The sequence below is a fragment of the Alosa alosa genome, chromosome 16 (genome assembly GCF_017589495.1).
Source record: "Alosa alosa isolate M-15738 ecotype Scorff River chromosome 16, AALO_Geno_1.1, whole genome shotgun sequence".
Classification (NCBI taxonomy): Eukaryota; Metazoa; Chordata; class Actinopteri; order Clupeiformes; family Clupeidae; genus Alosa; species Alosa alosa.
In genome coordinates, this window is record NC_063204.1 from 4,892,327 (window position 1) to 4,912,467 (window position 20,141).

General features: G+C 43.5%; 1 protein-coding gene across 1 annotated transcript; it reads right to left on the bottom strand.

Annotated features, from left to right (window-relative positions):
- Positions 1 to 4,453: 4,453 nt before the first annotated feature.
- pigm (phosphatidylinositol glycan anchor biosynthesis, class M) lies at positions 4,454 to 19,191 on the bottom strand. The gene is made up of 5 exons (XM_048266290.1): positions 18,643 to 19,191; positions 15,873 to 16,414; positions 15,073 to 15,331; positions 5,844 to 5,945; positions 4,454 to 5,644 (listed from the first exon to the last, which is right to left on the bottom strand). Exons 1-5 carry the CDS (start codon positions 18,823 to 18,825, stop codon positions 5,477 to 5,479), a joined length of 1,254 nt encoding a protein of 417 aa, XP_048122247.1. The 5' UTR covers positions 18,826 to 19,191; the 3' UTR covers positions 4,454 to 5,476.
- Positions 19,192 to 20,141: the final 950 nt, after the last annotated feature.

The window sequence follows — 20,141 nt, forward strand, 5'->3', positions numbered from 1 at the left end:
TTCATCCAAAACAAACTAAAAAAGGGACTCAAAGTGCTAAATACCAGAATTTTCCTTTAAGTGGATGTCTGGAAAAAAACTCATGGATGAAATGTCATATGTGTTCATTTGCGGAAACAGCAATTCAATGTTTTGATTAAGTATAAATAAATAAATAATGATATATCCAGTCAAAGGAAAACTGGCAGATATCTGTTTTTGCAAATGAGCTTCTACTTATTGTATGATAACTTAACGATAAGTTAAACAATTCACAAACTGCACAGTGACTGTTGGAAAGTAACTTCTTAAACTGGACTATGAATGAACGAAGGACAATTCCTCGATGACTGATTGCAATAGCAGTGCTGTGTTGTGGTTCTGTGTCATGAACTTGTCCACCAACCCAGTCCACTGAGATCATGTTCTTGGAGATGAGCCATTAGCGTACCAATATTCTAGGAATAAGAACTGCTAATCCTTCAAGAGCCTGCAACTAGGCCGGGCAGAAGAGTCCACTCTTCTTCTGGAGAGGCCTTAAGTAATCATCTTACAAGGATGAGTAAGTGGCTAAAGCACCGTTTACACTCAGCTCAGCCACCAGCACCATCAACAGCAAACATTGTGTAAAACAGAGAAGAGATAGCCAGAAAGGAAATGAATGCAACATGACCAGTCAGTTCAACTCTCGCTGTACCGAACCTTCTCACGTGATTCTGAAGTACACAATATAATTATGCATCTTTACCCAACATTGGTCTCTCCTTATGCAACCAAGTTTGCACTTGTTTAACACAAGGCTGTGAGCTCTCATCATCAGCCCTGCCCACTACCGTGGACCTACTTCTACTTTTGACCCTCGACCCCTAACCCCCCAGTGACAGCTTATATGGTATACTATATCTAGCTTATGGTATACTATATCTAGCTTATATGGCATACTATATCTAGCTTATATGGCATACTATATCTAGCCGGTTATATGGTATACTATATCTAGATGTAGTAATAAGTCAGGACCATCAAAGCAATGTATAGTGAGATATGCAGGAGTGCAGCAGCACACCTCCCAGCCTACACATGGAGAGATGCAGGAGAGAGTGAAGCACACCTCTCAGCCTGCACACCCGGCCTAAAAAGCCTAATCGAGGAGGGCCAACAAACTGTTTTTTTCACCCGTAACGAAAGCCTGCCAACAGGATCAAATGAAATGGCAATCCCTTCCACGTCTACCTGAGCCAGGCGTCTGTTTCTCTGGAGGTTGCTGCTGAACGTGCTGTAGCTTTGTCGGAAGCACAATCCAGATAGAGAGAGAGAGAGAGAGAGAGAGAGAGAGAGAGAGAGAGAGAGGGCGCATATGCAGCTCACACATCAAGATGCCGCTCCAATTTCCGAGGCATGTAATGGACTTATGCGCGGACAGCCTCTGTCTTTTGGCGTGGAGTGGATATCGTCGGTTGGAAAATCTAAGAGTAGCAAGGTTCGGAGCCAGAGCTATTCTCACACCAGCAGAATTCAATCCGTTGGCACGGGGAGGCCGCACCAGGGAGCGTTGGGAACTTTTCACATGAAAAAGCCAAGGACCACAAAGCTGTTAGAATTCTCAGTTTTCCAAAGAGACTTGGTCCAATTCTGACCATTCTGACACTGTGTGTGTATGTTTGGGGTTTCCAACTTCTGACGATTTCAAAAGCTTCTGTTTCGAAACTTCGTGTTAGGGGTAGAAAATGACATTCTCTAGTAATGGATGTAATTGCTAATGAGTATCCAGCAAAACAATAATTAACACAACTCCCCTTTATGGTGTTGATTGGCATTGGTGGTTTTCCTTCTGCCAGTGAACTCTTTCTGTGTGTGTGAGCTTCAACATGAGCAATGCCATTTCCTATTCCTTGACTAGAGAAATGTAAATCGATTTTGTGTTTTGAAGAAATCCCTTTCATGCGGCAACTTGAGGGCTATTTGATGAAGAACAGGCCTTAAACTCCACTTTTTAGAAAAACAGGCTTGTTCTCTGACAATGGGGTTTGCAGGGAGCCAACGGGAGAAGCTTCTCGCTGACAGGACGCGCCTACATGGCACACCACATGTGAGGAGCAGGAGTTACACACACCAGAGCTCTGCTCCTGCGGGCCAAGTCCTGCCGTGTGTCTCTAAAGCATTGACCACGGCGCTGAGCGTCTGTTAGCGGCTGAGCTGCCCACCGATGCCCCTCACACACACACACCCGCCTGTGTTCCGCAGGGGGCCGGGATCCACACCGCCGGGGCGTCCAGACCTTCACAGCAAGTCCTGTGCCCTTCCTAAACTAATCCCCTGGAACAGTGGACCCCGCCCCCCACACACACACACACACACACACACACACACACACACACACACACACACACACACACACACACACACACAGGCACACACACACACACACACACACACACACACACACACACACACACACACACACACACACACACACACACACACACACACACACACACACACACACACACACACACACACACACACAGGCACCTCTTTTAAATCGCCCATGTGCTCCACAGCAACCAAAATGGAGGATGTAGAGGGGAAATCCACTGTTTTTGGACAGTGGTGAACAGTGAACACTGGTGCGGGATGTGGGATTAGGGATATAAGCTCATCTTGTGCGCTCCCCACTGGAAATCCAATGCTTCCAGATGGTCGGTTTAGGCTCTCTTTCTTTGGGGGGTATCTAGTTAGCTACGACCCATTATCACAGTTTTTTTTTAACAAAGAAAGACAAACAAATCCTGACATGATTTTCTCCTCTGTATTTTCTCCACTCCACTGTGAACGAGTAAATGGTGGAATTTCACGAGGATCTCAGTAGCTCAAGTTTCCAAGCGGACTTTTACTGAGGCGTGCGGCCCTACTGCACATTCCTAGTGTATCAAATGTACACTAATTAAGTGCCAGGGAGGGATGTGGCAACTCTGCATAACACCACATTACACTGAGTTCAGCTCACACCAATGAGAAAAAGGATGGAGCACTTCTGGCAGCAGTGATTTATCTCACTCCGAATCTCTTCAGGTCAGAGGTCACGCAGCGCTCTATTGTTCTCCGAGGTTTGAGCAGGAAGCCTGCTTCGCTCTGCGATTCAGGTTAAGAGGAACGCCAGCCACACAGAGAGAGGGGAGAGACAGAAAGAGAGAGAGAGGTTTCAGTTTTAAATGTTTCATCCTCCAGCAGTGTTCACATGAGCACGCCGCAGGCTGCACGCTATCTTCATGGAGTCGACTGCGCAGCTGGAAAGAGCCAGTCTGCCTCTCAATGGCACAAACACCGCCAGAGGGGATGCTTTATGCGCTATGACAACCGCATCAGGACCGGGCTGAGTGCAGGGGAGAGGGGAGATGTGCAGCCAGGGGGTGGGGTGGGGGCGGTGGAAGGTTATCCGCTAGGACCATAAGCTGTGTTGCAGGGGCTTGCGTGACCAGTCATGCTGCCTGTCGTTATTGTGACACCATCCTTTCTGATTCACCACGCCTCCAAATTAGGCAGCCTCGCAGGGTGTAAAGCCAATGTCACTCATCCTGAAGTGACTTAGGAGGGGGGGCGGTCGTCAGGTGGCAGGGCAGCAAGAGAGGGGTTGAGTTAACATGCAAACATGGCCACCACCTCTTCTCTCGTTAAGTGCCACATGCGCAAGGCTAGGAGGCCTTTTGGTCAGAGATCCTAATCACTCAAACAGGTTCTGTGAGACTCTGTGACACTTCCTCAGAGATCCCGGCAGAATATTAAAGCAACACCAAAGAACTTTTCCTCTGTTGCACGTACGCTATTTGTTTATCCAGCAACGGCTTTGCAAATAACGATTAGACAAGGTAAATAACGTCCATAGACAGGGTAGAATATGTTGCATGAAGTATTATGTATTGCGACATCATGCAAGTCAAATGTGTAGTTTCTTATGTCTCATTCCATCGAACTACAAACCCGCTACCCGATCTGGCAAACTTACATAGTGCGTTTATAGCCGATAGAGGGCCGCGAAGCAGAAATGCCGTTCACCCTGTTAGGAGTTGATGAACCACGGAAACAATTTTGGAAACATTATTTTAAGGTACAAAAAACTCTTTGGTGTTGCTTTAAGCTACAGTTAGTTATGTTATGTTTTAATTATGTTAAATTATGTTAAAGTTATGTTAAAGTTATGTTTTAATTCATCAAAACATAAGGCCTGTCCTCCTCGCTCTGGACACAGAGAGCGGAAGGACTGTAGTGTAGGGGGACAGAGTGCTGGGCTGTATCTGGGCCGTATCTGGAGAGGCCACAGAGCGCATCACAATGACTCAAATACTGCATAGAAATAAATAAATAAATAAATAAATAAATATGTGTACACACATACATGGATGCGCACTAAATGTAGTGCAAGTGCAATTCCCCCAACACACACACACACACACACACAAAAGAATACGTCCACAGAGACCATTCCCTATGATTTATTTCCCCCAAGACCTTTTCTTTACAGCAGGGCACCCAGGCGCGTACAGAGTTTTGGGTCAAAAGGTTGCACAAGTCGACTCTAGAGGAGATGATTCCTCTGGACCGCTCCAACTGGCCGCCCAAAATAGAGGGACTTATCTGGTCCTAACCTCCAGCGGGGCAGAAAAGAAGCAGAAGCAGTCTCCATTACTGTTTGTTTTGAGTTGCTCTCACGCTGTACTGCCCCGATTACCCCGGAGGGCATGCAAGGATATGCAGCTCTGCTCAAGACCTTCACTGGGCAGCCACTGCCCCTTAGTGGACGCTTCCGGAACAGCACTTTAAGGGGCAGTAGTCAAGAGCTTGATCTGACGAAGGGCCTTCATCTGACTAACTCAGTTTATGTGGTTAAATATATTTGGTGCTAAAATGTATTTTGGATTTCTTTCAGCCCTCCATCTCTAGGGCCCCTCTCTCTTCAACACACACGTTCTCTCTCCAGCAGAACACCTTAATATCCTTCTGTTCAGACCCATCATCCCCTCATGTCCACGCCATTCCGTTCATCTCTATCAGAACATCTCAAAGAGGTTATTCAGCCAGTTTTACACCGGGCCCAATGTACAGAGAGAAACAGAGAAGAGTTTTGAGCCGGAACAACACGCAAGTCCATGCACACTGCTGCTTGTTGTCTTCCCTTTCCGTGATGTTATTGTTTACATCCTGAATATCCTTAAGTGCATGAATAGCCTCACTCTTGTGAACAGTGTGCCATCTACTGGTTATTCCTTGTACTGCACCATCAGGGTCATCGAGGGCATGACCTAGTTGTTTGCAGCCAAATGTGTAAGCCACTCCATTTTTAGATCTGCGGAGCACCACAAAAGGCACAGGCCCACAAGGGAACAAACACAGAACCAAAGGTCTGTTTCTTTGCATGTGGTGACAACTCAGTCCGAGCACCAAACGTCCGTTTCTCTCTATGTAGTGACAACTCCAACCAAACGTCTTTTTCTCTGACAATTCAGTCCGTTTTGGGCCTCTTCTTGATAGACAGTGGCCTGTAATGGGAGATGATTGTGACCATGATGTAAGTGTTGATACTGAGGAAGAGCAGTCCAGCGAGCCAGATGAGGAGGAACGCGTCGCATCCCTCAAACTCCAGGTAGTACGCTGGAGCCAGCCAAATGGCCTGTCGTCGTGGAAACAGAAAGAGAAAGACAAAGTGAGAGCGTGTTTGATCCACAAACTAACCAGGGAGAGCCTTGCACACCCGTCACGCTATATAAATAAAGAACTTCCTGATACACAAGCAAGTCTATACAATAAAAGAAAATGAAAGACATTTTTCATTCAAATGATATGTTGATTTATGGCATGTCTAAAGATACCTGTCCAGCAAACCAGAGCGCCAGCATCCCAACTCCTTTCTTGAGAGACAAAGTGAGGTGGGGAATAACCAGCGGCAACAGACACAGGTACCACAGGAAGTACTAGAGGGAAACAAACAAACAGAACATGGGTATCTAAACAGAATAAACATTAACCTCCGATGCAAACCTCCGACATGAACACACAGCAAGAACTGACAAAAGGAGACAAAGGGGAACTTAAATACAGACTGGCCAGACCATGAATAACTAAAAGCGGAACACGACAAAATCAATTAACTTTCAGACATTACCAAAACATTCAAAAAGATAACCACACATAATTCTAGCAATAAATAAACTACACAAAGACATTTGGGAATAAACACAAAATAATCCAACTAGAAAGCTCCAAACAAATAAACACAAAAGGCTTCTCCTTCCCCCATGGCAAAGACGTGAAATGGATGTGGCCATAGATCATTTAAACCAGCGGAACGTGCCGCTCCGTCTTGACAGTCAGGAAGTCTGCCCGGACCAAATACCATGACGCACACAACTCCCGGAGTCGGCCGCACTCAAACATGACGCATGGTAAATCAACAAAATGTGTTAAATAACAAACTTAAACTAATTAGTAACAGAACACAATTGATAAGTTGCGTGCACTCAACCACACAATCACGTACCATTGAACAAAGCAATAAAGTCTGAATGTTGTATGAAATAAAAAGTCTATGTGTTGCATTTTTACTTGGTTGCCATGTAGTGTTGCTAAACGTAGAGTGTGCGTGAATATGACTGTGGATATGTGGACATCAAAATGTGTGAGCATTTAATTATAACAAATCAACATATGATTTAATGAAAAAGGGAGAGTTAGTGCGTTCGGTGTGTGGCCACTATGGCGACCATCACAAAGTACTACAGAGAAACAAACAAACAAAACACAAACAGGAAGTACTACAGGGAAACAAACAAACAGAACATAAATAGGAAGTACTACAGAGAAACAAACAAACTGAACATAAACAGGAAGTACTACAGGGAAACAAACAAACAGAAGATAAACATCAGCAGAGCACTGATGCTGAAAACCAAAACAGGAAAAAATAAAGATCAAATGCAGTCAAATGTTTTAACCTCAAAAAGGTTAGTATTGCTCATTGAACCCTACTTACCTTTCTTATGCTGTACTTACACTACCGGTCAAAAAGTTAGGGGTCACTTAGAAATTTCCATTCCACTCCATTATAGACAATACCAGCTGAGATCAGTTGCATTGTTTTTTTTAATCAGGGCAGCAGTTTTCAGATTACATTATGTGCTTACATACAGCAATTGCAAAAGGGTTCTCCAATGTTTTCTCAGTTAGCCTTTTAAAATTATATCTGATTAGTAACATTGGATGAATGGTTGCTGATAATGGGCTTGCAGTAGATATTGCAGTAAAGATCAGCTATTTCTTTCTACAATAGTAGAGAACCCTTTTGCAATTGTTTATAATAAGTGACCCCAAACTTTTGACCGGTAGTGTACATAATCAGGGGTTAAAGTTAAAAAAGCTGAAACCCCTTACGACAGTGATTCTCAAAATGGGGGGCGTGTCACGGACCAGTCACTGGCTGCTCATGGGGCTAAACAAAATAAAATACGGAAGGGGGTGGGCTACAGCTGTACCAACAAATCACAAACACATTCAGTTTCACGCCAACCAATTAGAAACTACTATTCATCTGAAATGTCAATGATGACCTTAAGGCGCGGACACCACACGTACTTAAGAAAGTGCAGACATCGGAAACACACCACTGTGCAACATATGCATAAGTTGTAGCCTGGTAGCCTACTTTGATCACGTTCATAGACCTTTCCGGAATAAGTCCCGCCTCCGTAACTTCCGTATCCATCCAACTTCCGGGCGTCGAATGTCTATGGGAAATAACATGGCGTTTCGAAATATCATGCCTACTTCTGTAGGTGGCGAAGTAGAAAAAAATGGTGGGCCGATTGGCCTACACACTTCTGCCATCTAGTTTCCACTGCGTTTTTTGATTGTCGGTGCCGTTAAAGTAGAAATATATCAGTAAGAAGCACTAAGCTAACGTACGCTTCAGACAGCCGCGACTCCCCCAGTCAAGGTTGCATAGCAACGGCAATGTTTCATAGTTTGTCTTCACCGAAATGGAGTTCGTGACACCAGAGCCTGTCTACGGAGGTGGCACTAACCCTGCGTGAAATCATCATGTTTGATAGGTTGTTAATACATTCTGAAAACGTTCAGATCAAGGTCATGCAAAATAAAGCTATCGACTCAATACAATTCAGCCTCTGATTCCTAGTCTGCTTATCATTATCTGTTATTCGTGAAAAAAAATCTCATCGCGTCATGTCTTTAGTGTCTTCGTCTGCAATTTCTTTTTTTTTCAAATATCTCACAGCCAACAAACTCGCACAGTCAAACCAAAGTTAAGTCATGTTGAAAAGAGGCTGAACCTTGCAAACGATTTACATTTATAGACCACTGAAACCACGCATGAATCACACGTGAAAATGACCATCACGTTAGGTTGTGACTGGGTTGTGAGCAAGATCTAACGCCCTCCCCCACCCGCATACATCGGAACTAGCTCCCGGTTAGCATTAATAATCGTTTACTACTTAAACGGCACCGACAATCAAAAAATCCAGTGGAAACTAGATGGCAGAAGCGTGTAGGCCAATCGGCCCACCAGCTTTTTCTACTTTGTCACCTACAGAGTTTGACAGGTATGATCTTTCGAAACGCCATGTTATTTCCCATAGACATTTGACGACCGGAAGTTGGATGGATCCGGAAGTTGGATGGATACGGAAGTTACGGAGGCGGGACTTATTCTGGAGAGGTCTATTTCGACAGTTTTCAAGTTGACTCAGTGTTCCATTTTAGTAAATTGCTTTGTCTCTGTAAAGACATTTTTCTGTTTTCAATTTTACTTTCAAATTTAATAGACTTGCCTCTTTCTCGCATGCCTTTCTTGCCACTGCAACTGCAGTAGGCTAGCCTCCTTCAAATGTGCCGTTGAATGCCAAAATACCGATGCATTTATTTGACATATCGCGCGTTGCGCCGTTAAAGGGAATGACAGATGTCATTCTCATTGGTTTAAAATGATGTTATGCCCCAAACACACCCATATGACTGATTAAAAGACCTAGGAACACCTTGTTACGCCATGCGCTCCACTTTTGATAACAAAACCCCTCCCAATGTGAACTGGACATCCTACTAAATTTGAATAGACTTTTGACGAGTGACGACAATGGGTTACCATCGAAAACATAGGCTGGAAAAAGCAAACACTTACCCTAATATTGCTCAAATGACTGAATAAAACAACATTTATCCTGCAGAGGAGTTGCTTATATCTCGTGACAGTCGTCTTCAGCTGTGCTCCATATGTGTCTCGCCTCTCCCCTAATCACTTTTAACCGTCATTACCAATTTGCAAATGATGGTGAATAACTACTCATCATGAGATGTACAGTATTTCGTAATATCTTTATTCTAACTATGTTTCCCATTGTAATCATGCAATTTGTAATGCTTTGCATGGACGTGCACTGGTGTGCGTTCATGAATGATAGAAGGATGGTGCGTGCACCTGCCAATATGACTGTTGACATGCGCTCTTAAAATAGCATATGAACAACTCGCCATTGACTTCTGACCAGGTTTAGGTGGTGTATGATAGCGATTTTTTAGACAACGCGCTAGTCCCCCCCTAGGTTGTTAATTGCCACACCCCTGGGCGCAATGTTAAAAAAAATTAATGTGCAAAATAGCGAATTAAGCTTTGCGCGGGTGAATAACGAGCTTTTTGCCATGCGCTGGAGCCCAAAATACAGCCCCTTATGTCTGTTTGGGATTGTTTTGTGAGCCTGGGGTTGTTTTGAGAGCCTATTGATGTAGCCTATCTCAGATGTATCTCAGAATAAAGGAATACTTCATATTACTCTAAACCACCGTCTGTAAATCAACTGTATACTACTGTCTACATTGCACTATATTTCTTGACCTGTCTCTGTATATTTCATCACCTTTCTATACTTTGCCTCACATTGCAACACAGCTCAGATCTTTGGTTGCTATGAAGGCCAATCGTTCTAAATGGATGGTTGCTATGGCCAAAGGCCAGTTCTATCTCTGCCGTTGTCAAGCGGGCATATCATAGAATTCTGATTAACCTTATCTTATTTGAAACATCTCTATTTTACTTAGCCCACTTCTATACGGTGGGTCCCATTAAGAAGTGGCCACTTCATTCACACTTACCGTGATTCACACAGCAGCATTATTAAATTAATCTGTCACCATATGCCTATGCCTATGTTTGCAAAGGAAACATTTTAATTTGATTCACATGAAACGTTACATTTAATGTACACGATGACAATGAATAGGCTAGTTTTGGTTGTTGGTGGTGTTATTGCATCCCTTAGTTATGCCTACAATGCAAGTTCCCTCGCGATTGGAAGCTCCTGTAGACAATAGTAGACGCATTTCAAAATATTGCGTTAGGAGTTAGGAGTCCTCGCCACTTCTTTTAAGCTGTCACAGACTTAGGTGCTACTTTTAGGGCTAAAGTGCTAAATAGCAGTCCTAAAGTTACAAGTGACGAAGTTACGAGTGCAAGCATCTCATATCAAATGACCATGGCATTACGCTAAACAATATAAATCCCAATTAGCAACATACATCTCCTCCCTATAGCTAGCCACACAAGAAATTAATGATACTAAATCTCTGCTTAGCATGCTTCTCCGCTTAGCATTCTAATAACAGAAGGGGCACATTTATGTTGACCACTACAACATGACTCATTATGTCTGTAACGTTAACTGTATAAAACACTTACTTTCATAAAGGACGCACACCATCCAGCACATACACATAGAAACCGATATTTTAGGTTCTTTGCCACAAACTTAAAACGTGTCTCTCTGAAGCCCTGTTCTAGAATCTTTGCTCTGAAGGCTGCGTTGCTAGGCAACATCATATAAACGAAATGAGAGTCTTTCAGTATTAAATGTGTGTACGTGTGATTCCGAATGGATGTGTGTGGTTTGCAATTAGAATAAACAAGAAATAACATTTCCAATAATTTCCCATTATAAATTACATAATATTTGCACCTTCCTTACTTGTGAAGCTCACATAATTCTAATGATGTCACCGTATGTATGTGAAATGTAATACAACGTTGCCACCTAGCGTTCACATGTATTTAACATTAACGTGACATTTCTTGCTTGTGTCGTCAACTCCATGCTTTGAGGAAAACAATCTTTTTATCATAGTTTCCTCTTCAGTGAGCCAGGTCAGGTCGCTTTTGTAACTTCAGTGAGCCAGGTCAGGTCGTTTTTGTAACAGAGATGGCTGTTTATTGTCCCTAGGTTTACAGAAACACCTATTCATATTAATACGTAGGCCTATGGAAATCAAGTTAACGCTGCCGACCACTGTTTGTCTATTACATGGCCCAGAATGCCTTGCATGTCTTTACAACAAAACACAGTAAAACCTAAATGCCCGTAAACATATGAATTTGCATTCTTGTAACATTTTTAATAATACTCTCCCATCATGATATTTAACAATAATGAAACATTTATTTTGAATACCGTCAATGTAAAAATAACTGTACTACGTCAGCAATAAATAGCTAATGTTCTCCTTACTATTTCAGTTCGTAAGTCCATACTATCCCATGGCTGAGCAAGGATTTCATGATTGGGCAAGGCTGCCCAGAGACATTTTGCATACTTGGAAGGCATTGTGGTAGTAGTACAACTGCAAATGTGAAAGGTGATAGTTACCAAATACGGGTGGGTGGTTTGCCAAATGTTGGAAACTTTTGGAATGTTTTCTTTTTTTTTAGCTTTTGCACCCTCACATTGGAGTCCCGAGTTCAAATACAAAATTTGGTATCGATATGTGACAGTGTTCCTGAGATATGGATGACTTCCTGTTTCGGAGCTTCGCCACCGATTTAGTTTGGCTGTGACGGGCAGACGCTTTCGAAAATCAAAAATCCTTCTGGTAACTTTTGTGGGGCTTGGTCCAAGGATAATGTACGTCAAGTTTTGTGGCGTTCGGATCAAATTTGTGACCTGTGAAAATTTAGTTTCGCTTTCTGTTCAATCCAATATGGCGGACGAACGACACGCCCACCTGACGCCATCTTGGCGACCAACTTACAACGGTACTGACCGGACGTTTTAAAGTTGGAACGGTGTCTCTGTCTCAAAGGGCCTAGGCGCTAGGGCTGACAAAACATTAGGGAGACGGGAAAAGTAATAATAAAACTTAAGAAGAACAATAAGTGTGCTGCTTTGCAAGCACACTTAATAATAATAAAACTTAAGAACAATAATAAGTGTGCAAGCATTAATAATAACAGCCTAGTAGCTATGATTGGCATATTAATATAGGTCTATAATCTATCAATCTATCTATCTATCTATCTATCGCTGTAAGTCACTTTGGATAAACGTGTCTGCCAAATGAATAAATGGGGGCTCCAAGTTTAGCTGACCCACTTAGGGGGGGCCAAGCTTGAAAAAGTTTGAGAACCCCTGCCTTACGATAAAGAACTATAGAAATCATTTAATATTTTGGATTACATTATTATGTTACAATATAGGCTACTACATAGTACCACATTGTTAGGGCAGCCGTGGCCTACTGGTTAAGGCTTTGGGCTTGTAACAGAAGGGTTGCCGGTTTGATCCTCGACCAGTAGGAAAAATGTGGGTGGGGGAAGTGGTTGAGCATTGCACTCCCATGCTCACATCCAGGGTTGAAATGTCCTTGAGCAAGGCACCTAAACTGTAGCAGGCAGCTCACTGGTCGGAGTTAGTGTGTGCTTCACCTCACTGTGTGTTCAGTGTGCTGTGTGTGTTTCACTAATTCACGGATTGGGATAAATGCAGAGACCAAATTTCCCTCACGGGATAAAGAGTATATATACACACTTCCTTATACTTATACTTTACTATATTAGAAATCGTATAGGCCTAGTATATTTTAACCTAGTTCTTTTTTGTAAGGAGCTGTTGCTCCAACGTTTTTGAAGGCCTATGTTGGAGTCCGCGGCCAGCTGCTTATGACCCAACTCCTCACACTGCACCCCTTTCTCCACTCACAGTGCACACTGCATCCCTTTCTCCACTCACAGTCTGAATCTTTTTTTTTTTTTATTTTGGTACTAAATGTTTGATCTGCATGATTAACTTTGTTGCATCGCAACTTTGAACTTCGGCTATACCTCAATATAGGTGATCTACGACTGATGGAACGTTGAGCTCTGGACAACAATTGTTTGTTTGTTAAGAAGTTTTTGCAGTGTCAGGAATTTTCCTGTAAACCATGTAGGAGGCTCAAATTTTGCATGCTGGTACATAAATAGGAATAGTATGTAGCAAAATAGTAAATAATCCTCCAATAAAATTTTTGTATGAACTTTTAAGGGACATCTATTTGACCATGGGCAGGATTTTTATATGTTTTCTTTAGACCAAATGTGATGCAAATCTTTTTTTTTATTTTCCACCTACATACAAAATATTGACCTATGTTTTTATGTACCAGTAACCATCTATACAAAACAATTTGAGCCTCCTACATGGTTTAGTTCAGAAGGTGTTTGGGTCTTCAAAATGAGCAAAATGATTTTGTGGGCTTGTGAACATTGTTTTTTGACAGTATGAAAAAAACAAGAGCCTATGTTGAACAAAATGTCTTCTGAAGGCTTAAACAGCCCCCCTCCCCCTGAGGGACATCTATGACCATGAAACTGGCTGTATCTATTTATTACCAGCATGCACAATTTGAATGGTTTAGTTCTTTAGCTGTGGGCTTTGATCTTGGACAAAACAGGCCGAACAAAAGACACCCCCCCCCCTGTGAAAATTTTACAGTTTGTCTCCTGGGTAACATGGGTACACCTGGTAATTTTTTCAGAATTTTTTGAGACCTAAGTGCGTGGGCCCTGGTTGAATTGACGTGGAATGACCCTTCTGTTTTTTCGTTAAGATAAAATTCTTTATTAAGTTACGCTGTAGCAAAGACAAATGTTTTTGTCCCAGCCTATATTTGGCAATGTAATTAACAATGATAAATGAATCCCATAGGCTACCATGTCAGCCAAACGTTTGTGACTTTCTTATGCTACAAACTGAATGTTAAAGGAACCATATGTAAGATTGTGGCCAAAACTGGTACTGCAATCACTTTCAAATTACTGTAGAGCGGTGTATCCCCTCCCCCTCCTCCTGACTCGAGGTTGCCAACCCAGATGCTGAAACACTACTGACTTTGTGATTAGTAGATAGGTGGAGGGTGGCGCATCAGGCCAAAACACAACATGACATGACAAAACACAACATCAACATCAGTAGAGGGCTGCAACATAAGTTGAGGGCTGCAACTTCACTTTTTAAATGACAATATCCTGGCCGGACTACTGTTGTCAGTGATATAAGTATTTGAAATGAACATGATGTCTAGTGACATATCAGGGCCATTTTATGATTAATTGAAATACATTTCTTACATACGGTTCCTTTAACAGTCAACAAAAATGATGAGTCATTCAAAAGATCAAAAGTGCTGACAACAAACATTCTAACTCACGATTTCCACAAAATAAGATAATAGGCTATTAACTGCCATTATTTGCTTCGCTCTATCTTTACATCAGATCTCAACCAGACGGTGTTGCCATGGCCTGCCCAGCTCTGCTTCTGTGGATGTGGTAGGTGTCTGTGGCAGTGGCTGTGGTAGGTGTCTGTGGCTGTGGCTGTGGTAGGTGTCTGCGGACGTGGCAGGTGTCTGTGGATGTGGTAGGTGTCTGGATGTGGTAGGTGTCTGTGGACGTGGCAGGCGTCTGTGTCTGTGGTAGGCGTCTGTGTCTGTGGTAGGCGTCTGTGGTCTGTGGTAGGTGTCTGTGGACGTGGTAGGTGTCTGTGGACGTGGTAGGTGTCTGTGGCTGTGGTAGGTGTCTGTGGACGTGGCAGGCGTCTGTCTGTGGTTAGTGTCTGTGGCTGTGGATGTGGCAGGTGTCTGTGGACGTGGCAGGTGTCTGTGGCTGTGGTAAGTGTCTGGATGTGGTAAGTGTCTGGATGTGGTAGGTGTCTGGATGTGGTAGGTGTCTGTGGACATGGCAGGCGTCTGTGTCTGTGGTAGGTGTGTGTGGGGTGTGCAGACCTGCGAGGTGCAGACTTTGTTGAAGGTGACGAAGATGGCGGTGTTGAGGAAGCAGCAGAGGACCAGGTCAGCGTGGAAGGCCAGCGAGGTCAGGAGCAGCAGCGCGGCCTGGGGCAGGAAGGCAGCTACGCCCAGCGCCGGGCTCCACGCGCTCTCTGCCGTCAGGTACAGCAGGTAGAAGTACGGCGAGAAGTTGTGCCGGATGTCGCGCCGGGTCAGGTGGTACAGGTAGGTCTCGTGGAGGAATTCCCAGCCGTACCTGCCCACAGGAAGACTCACGTCAGGAGCAGAGACTAACAGTAAGAGTAAGAGACTAACATCAGGTGGTACAGGTAGGTCTCGTGGAGGAATTCCCAGCCGTACCTGCCCACAGGAAGACTCACGTCAGGAGCGGAGACTAACAGAGTCACCTGTAGACTCAGGTGTGAACACTGAGAGGGATCAGCTCTGCGAATACACTGCATCCACAGTTACAGCTGAACACTGAACCAACCACTGCACACACACACAGGCAAGCACCCCACATGCCCCACACACACACACACACACACACACACACACACACACACACACACAATGCAGACAGGCAAGCACACCGTCAATCAAACGGACAGGCAAGCACACACGCACACGCACGCACACTGTCAGAATAAACCAGGGACAAGCAAGCACACCGTCACTATAGACCAGGGTGTCAAGGGCTCAATTTTACAAGTGCCCAAGATAGATGGGTACATTATATATCAAGGGTATAAAAAATGATTCGTTTTTTCAAGATAAGAGCAATTCTGAAAACTCACATGCGATAGAACACTAGAGTGAGTCCACAGAAAAGCCCTCCAGAGACGAAGGCGAACATCAGGAGGTCTCTGTTCAACAGCCTGCGGACAAACGCCCAGAGCGCCCCGTTCCTCTTCCCGCCGGACGGGCCCCCTCCCGGCTCCCTCGCCTGCAGGGACAGGGCGATGGGCAGCGCGTACGTCACCGGGTAGATCTTCATGTGCACGGCCAGTCCGTAGAGCAGGGCGGCGGCCAGCGTCCGTCTCCGCTCCAGACACAGCAACGTCCCCAGCACCAGCGCCGACAGCAGGGACTCGGCGTTCCCGCGCGTGGACACGCCCGCGGGGAACGGGTTCAGCAGCCAGAGGGCACTGTGGAGGCCGGCCGCCTCCGTCGAGAGGCCGCGCAGCAGGAGCAGCCGCTGGATGAGCACGCCCGTTAGCACGTCGCACGCCACGAACAGCAGCTTCCCGAAGACGAACGTCAGGTAGATGTTGGGGGTCAGCATCCAGGCTAGAAGGGGAGTGTAGCGATAAGTGGACCTGTTGTACGGAGACTCACCCTGTAGGCACACAGAGGGGCAAAGCAAAGAGACGACTGTAACACATTGATTACATAAGGGGTAATGTATAGAACGCCGGTCACATTGATTACATAAGGGGTAATGTATAGAACGCCGGTCATATCAGATTAGTAAGCAGAATGTGCCTTTTGAACATTGGTTGAATGGTTGCTGATAATGGGCAATGTAGATATTGCACTAAAGATCAGCCATTTCTTTCTACAATAGTTGAGAATAGAGACTGACCGATCGTCGGCCAGCCGATTTTTGCTATTTTTTAATTAATCGGCATCGGCCGATTTTCTTATTTGGCCGCGCCGATTTTAAGTCAGGCACATCTGCGGGCAGCTACTTGGAACACAGCGCGAGGTTTTAAAAGAGACGGTCTATTTAGAACTAAGAAAATCTTTGGTTTCAAGAAGGAGCAAGACTGTCTAAGGCATCAATTTTTACATTCCAGTGTCCCAAAGTCGTATATTTTCTCTTATGGTTGTAATCTGTGCTTCATTTACCGAAAGTGCGTTGGGAATGCGCCGGCAAGCCCCCTCAATGCTGGACCCCGTTTCTCGAAAGCATTGTTGCTAACCAGTTAGCAATTTAGTAGGTTGCCTATGGGAAATTGCATTGCAACCAAGTAAGTTGCTAACTTGGCAACGACACTGTCGAGAAACACACCCCTGGTGACCAGCGTGATGTTTCGATCTAAACTATAGTAACGGACAATCTAAGTGAAAAATTAACAAAAAGAGGACGCAAATCTTAACATGTGAACGCTTTATAACACCGCCATCCCATGTCCATTCGTTTTCAACTGCATCGGAGTTGAAGAAGAAATGAAAGTTGCTTAGCGTTGTGGCTACGAGTGCGTTGGGAATGCGCCGACTATGCAAGCCCCCGCCCTCAACGCCGGTGACTGCTATGTTACGATCTAAACTTAAGTAACGGACAATCTAAGTGAAATGATTGAGGAAAAAGAGGACTCACAAATAACAAGTGAACGTTTTAAAACATTGTCATCCCATCATGTCAATTTGTTTTCGCGATGTTTCCACAGTGAAACTGTATAACCTGAACATGTATTTTGCCGTTTTGAAGTAACTATCTGAAGTTGTCACATCATGGAAGTCTTCTTGCACTCTGTTAAACATATTAAAATGAATAATTAATAGACTAAAAGACTGCAAGAAGTCATACATTTGTTAATTCTTGTTGTTATGAATCGATGAGTAGGCCCCTACAGTCATTTTTATATAATAGCCTACATAATATTTCTACTACACACATAAATATATAGTGTATAGAACATATGTTTACAAGTGTTGTGCCTCCTCTTACTAGTATGATTTTTAGCATGCCAATTAAGGATAATACGATAGCATATCGGCCCTAAAAATCGGCCAAAAAAATCGGCAGGTCACATCGGCCGACTCCGACCGCTAAAAATCGGTATCGGCATCGGCTTTAGAAAAACCCAAATCGGTAGGTCTCTAGTTGAGAACCCTTTTGCAATTGTTTTATCTAAGAAGGGAAATTAAGCATGAATTGTTTTATCTGAGAAGGGAAATTAAGCATGCATTGTTTTATTTAAGAAGGGAAATTAAGCATGCATTGAAGAGCAACTAAAATGTACACAATAATCAGCAATAACTGGAATTCTGGCAGCAGATTACTGGGCAGCTGTGGCCCACTGGTTAGGGCTTCGGACTTGTAACCGGAGGGTTGCCAGTTCGAACCCCGACCAGTAGGAACGGCTGAAGTGCCCTTGAGCAAGGCACCTAACCACTCACTGCTCCCCGAGCGCTGCTGTAGCAGGCAGCTCACTGCGTCGGGATTAGTACTTCACCTCACTGTGTGTTCAATGTGTGCTGAGTGTGTTTCACTAATTCACGGATTGGGATAAATGCAGAGACCAAATTTCCCTCACGGTATCAAAAGAGTATATATATACTATACTATACTAGATAAACATCAGTTTGAAAGAGTGAAAGAGGATTTGCTTGTTTTTTGATTGAACATTTTAAACACAACTCACTAGTTTAAGTCAGTTACGTGTCCCTTCCTTACCTTTTCCTGTAATCCATGAACGTGATCTTGACAATGGTGTGGTGTGTGTATGTGTGTTTGAGAGAGAGAGAGAGAGAGAATCCACAATTCAACCTGACCAGACAGTAAGTGGTAAGGCATAAAAAACTCAGCTCAAGGCTTTTACAGTACTCTTTCGTGCCTACCTGAGTGAGGTATCTTGACGCATCTGTAAACACATGGTAATCGATATCTGTGTATTTCACGATCATTGTTCTGTCCTGATAAATCCCAAACCCGACCAGCAGTAGCCGCATCACAAGTGCAAAACTCAGCAACGTGTGCATTCGCATCAGTTGAGAGAGGGCTTTTTGCCCTGAAAACGCCATGCTTTCCTCTTTTATACTACGGACTTCACTTATTCACAGCGAGTCACCAACCATCATTATCCGCTTTGTAATGAATTAGCTAGTTGGTTAGAAGCTAAATTCCCTTCACAACAACATTACCTTGTTCACTATGCTTTGCTTTGCATTGCACTGCAGCTCTCGCTAGCTCACTAGAATGTTCAGTCCCACTCTGCTAAATAAGTCATCCTACTGATCATTCAATGTGTCGGCACCTCGACAATTAACATAACTATTCATACGAAACGATATTCAGAGTTTATGACATATGTATCCTTCCTGGACCATGTCTATTGCTAAGCACAGAACCACCGCTTCCGCACAGACAAAATCCCGGAAGTGTCAATGCATTTGTTGAGGGTGGTGCTACCATAGACAGTAAAAGGGTGCTACAAGATTGAAAGAATGTGGTCTGCGTCTTTACTGTCTATGGTCTTCTCCTTCTTCTTCAGTGAATTGTATTGGCAGCATGCACTCTTTGTGCAATAATAATAATAATAATAATAATAATAATAATAATAAATAAATAAATAAATAAATAAATAAATAAATAAATAAAAACGGCTAAAGTCTTCTTACTAGTTGTGTTTCTTTTAGAAACTCTATCACTGCTTTGGTTGTAGACTGCGTTCCAGGTAGAACTAGGTTGCTCAGAGTAACAGAGTTCTCTGTTACCCTCAGAGTAGGCCTATGTAACAGAGTTGAAAATAACCTCACTTACATAAAGTGAATTCTTTCAAAATTATGATATTACATTGTTATTGTAATCTCTATTTTTATATACACTGGTTTTTATATGTTTAAAATGTTTTCATATGTCGTACCCAGAGCCATATAAAGGAACCTTTATATGGCTCTGGTCGTACCCATTCACATGAGTTTAAAACATGAGACATTGCGACTGCAATTGTATTTTCATTTCTACTTTGCATTTCAATATTTTGAGCATTTGCGCTTCCCGTACTCCAGTCAGAACTAGTCTGCTGGAGGTAAGCTGTGCATAGAGAGTGCTCCGTGAATAATTTTGTGTTTTAATATAAAATAACATGTTTGTCTTCCACACTGGTTCAAATACGTATATACTGTACATAAGTTGTATTAATAGATAATTTCTGCAAGTAATGCTAGAGTGTTGTCTAAGATGGTATCTAATCGAGCTATTGTGGGTTACGTCTTTTTGGCGGCAGCCACGTTATGTTAGCTAGCTTTATGAAGAAAACACTTGCAATTTCTTGATTTCCTTTTACGTTTATACTGTAGATTTGGGTATGCAGTCGTCATCGTCTAATCTCTGTGAA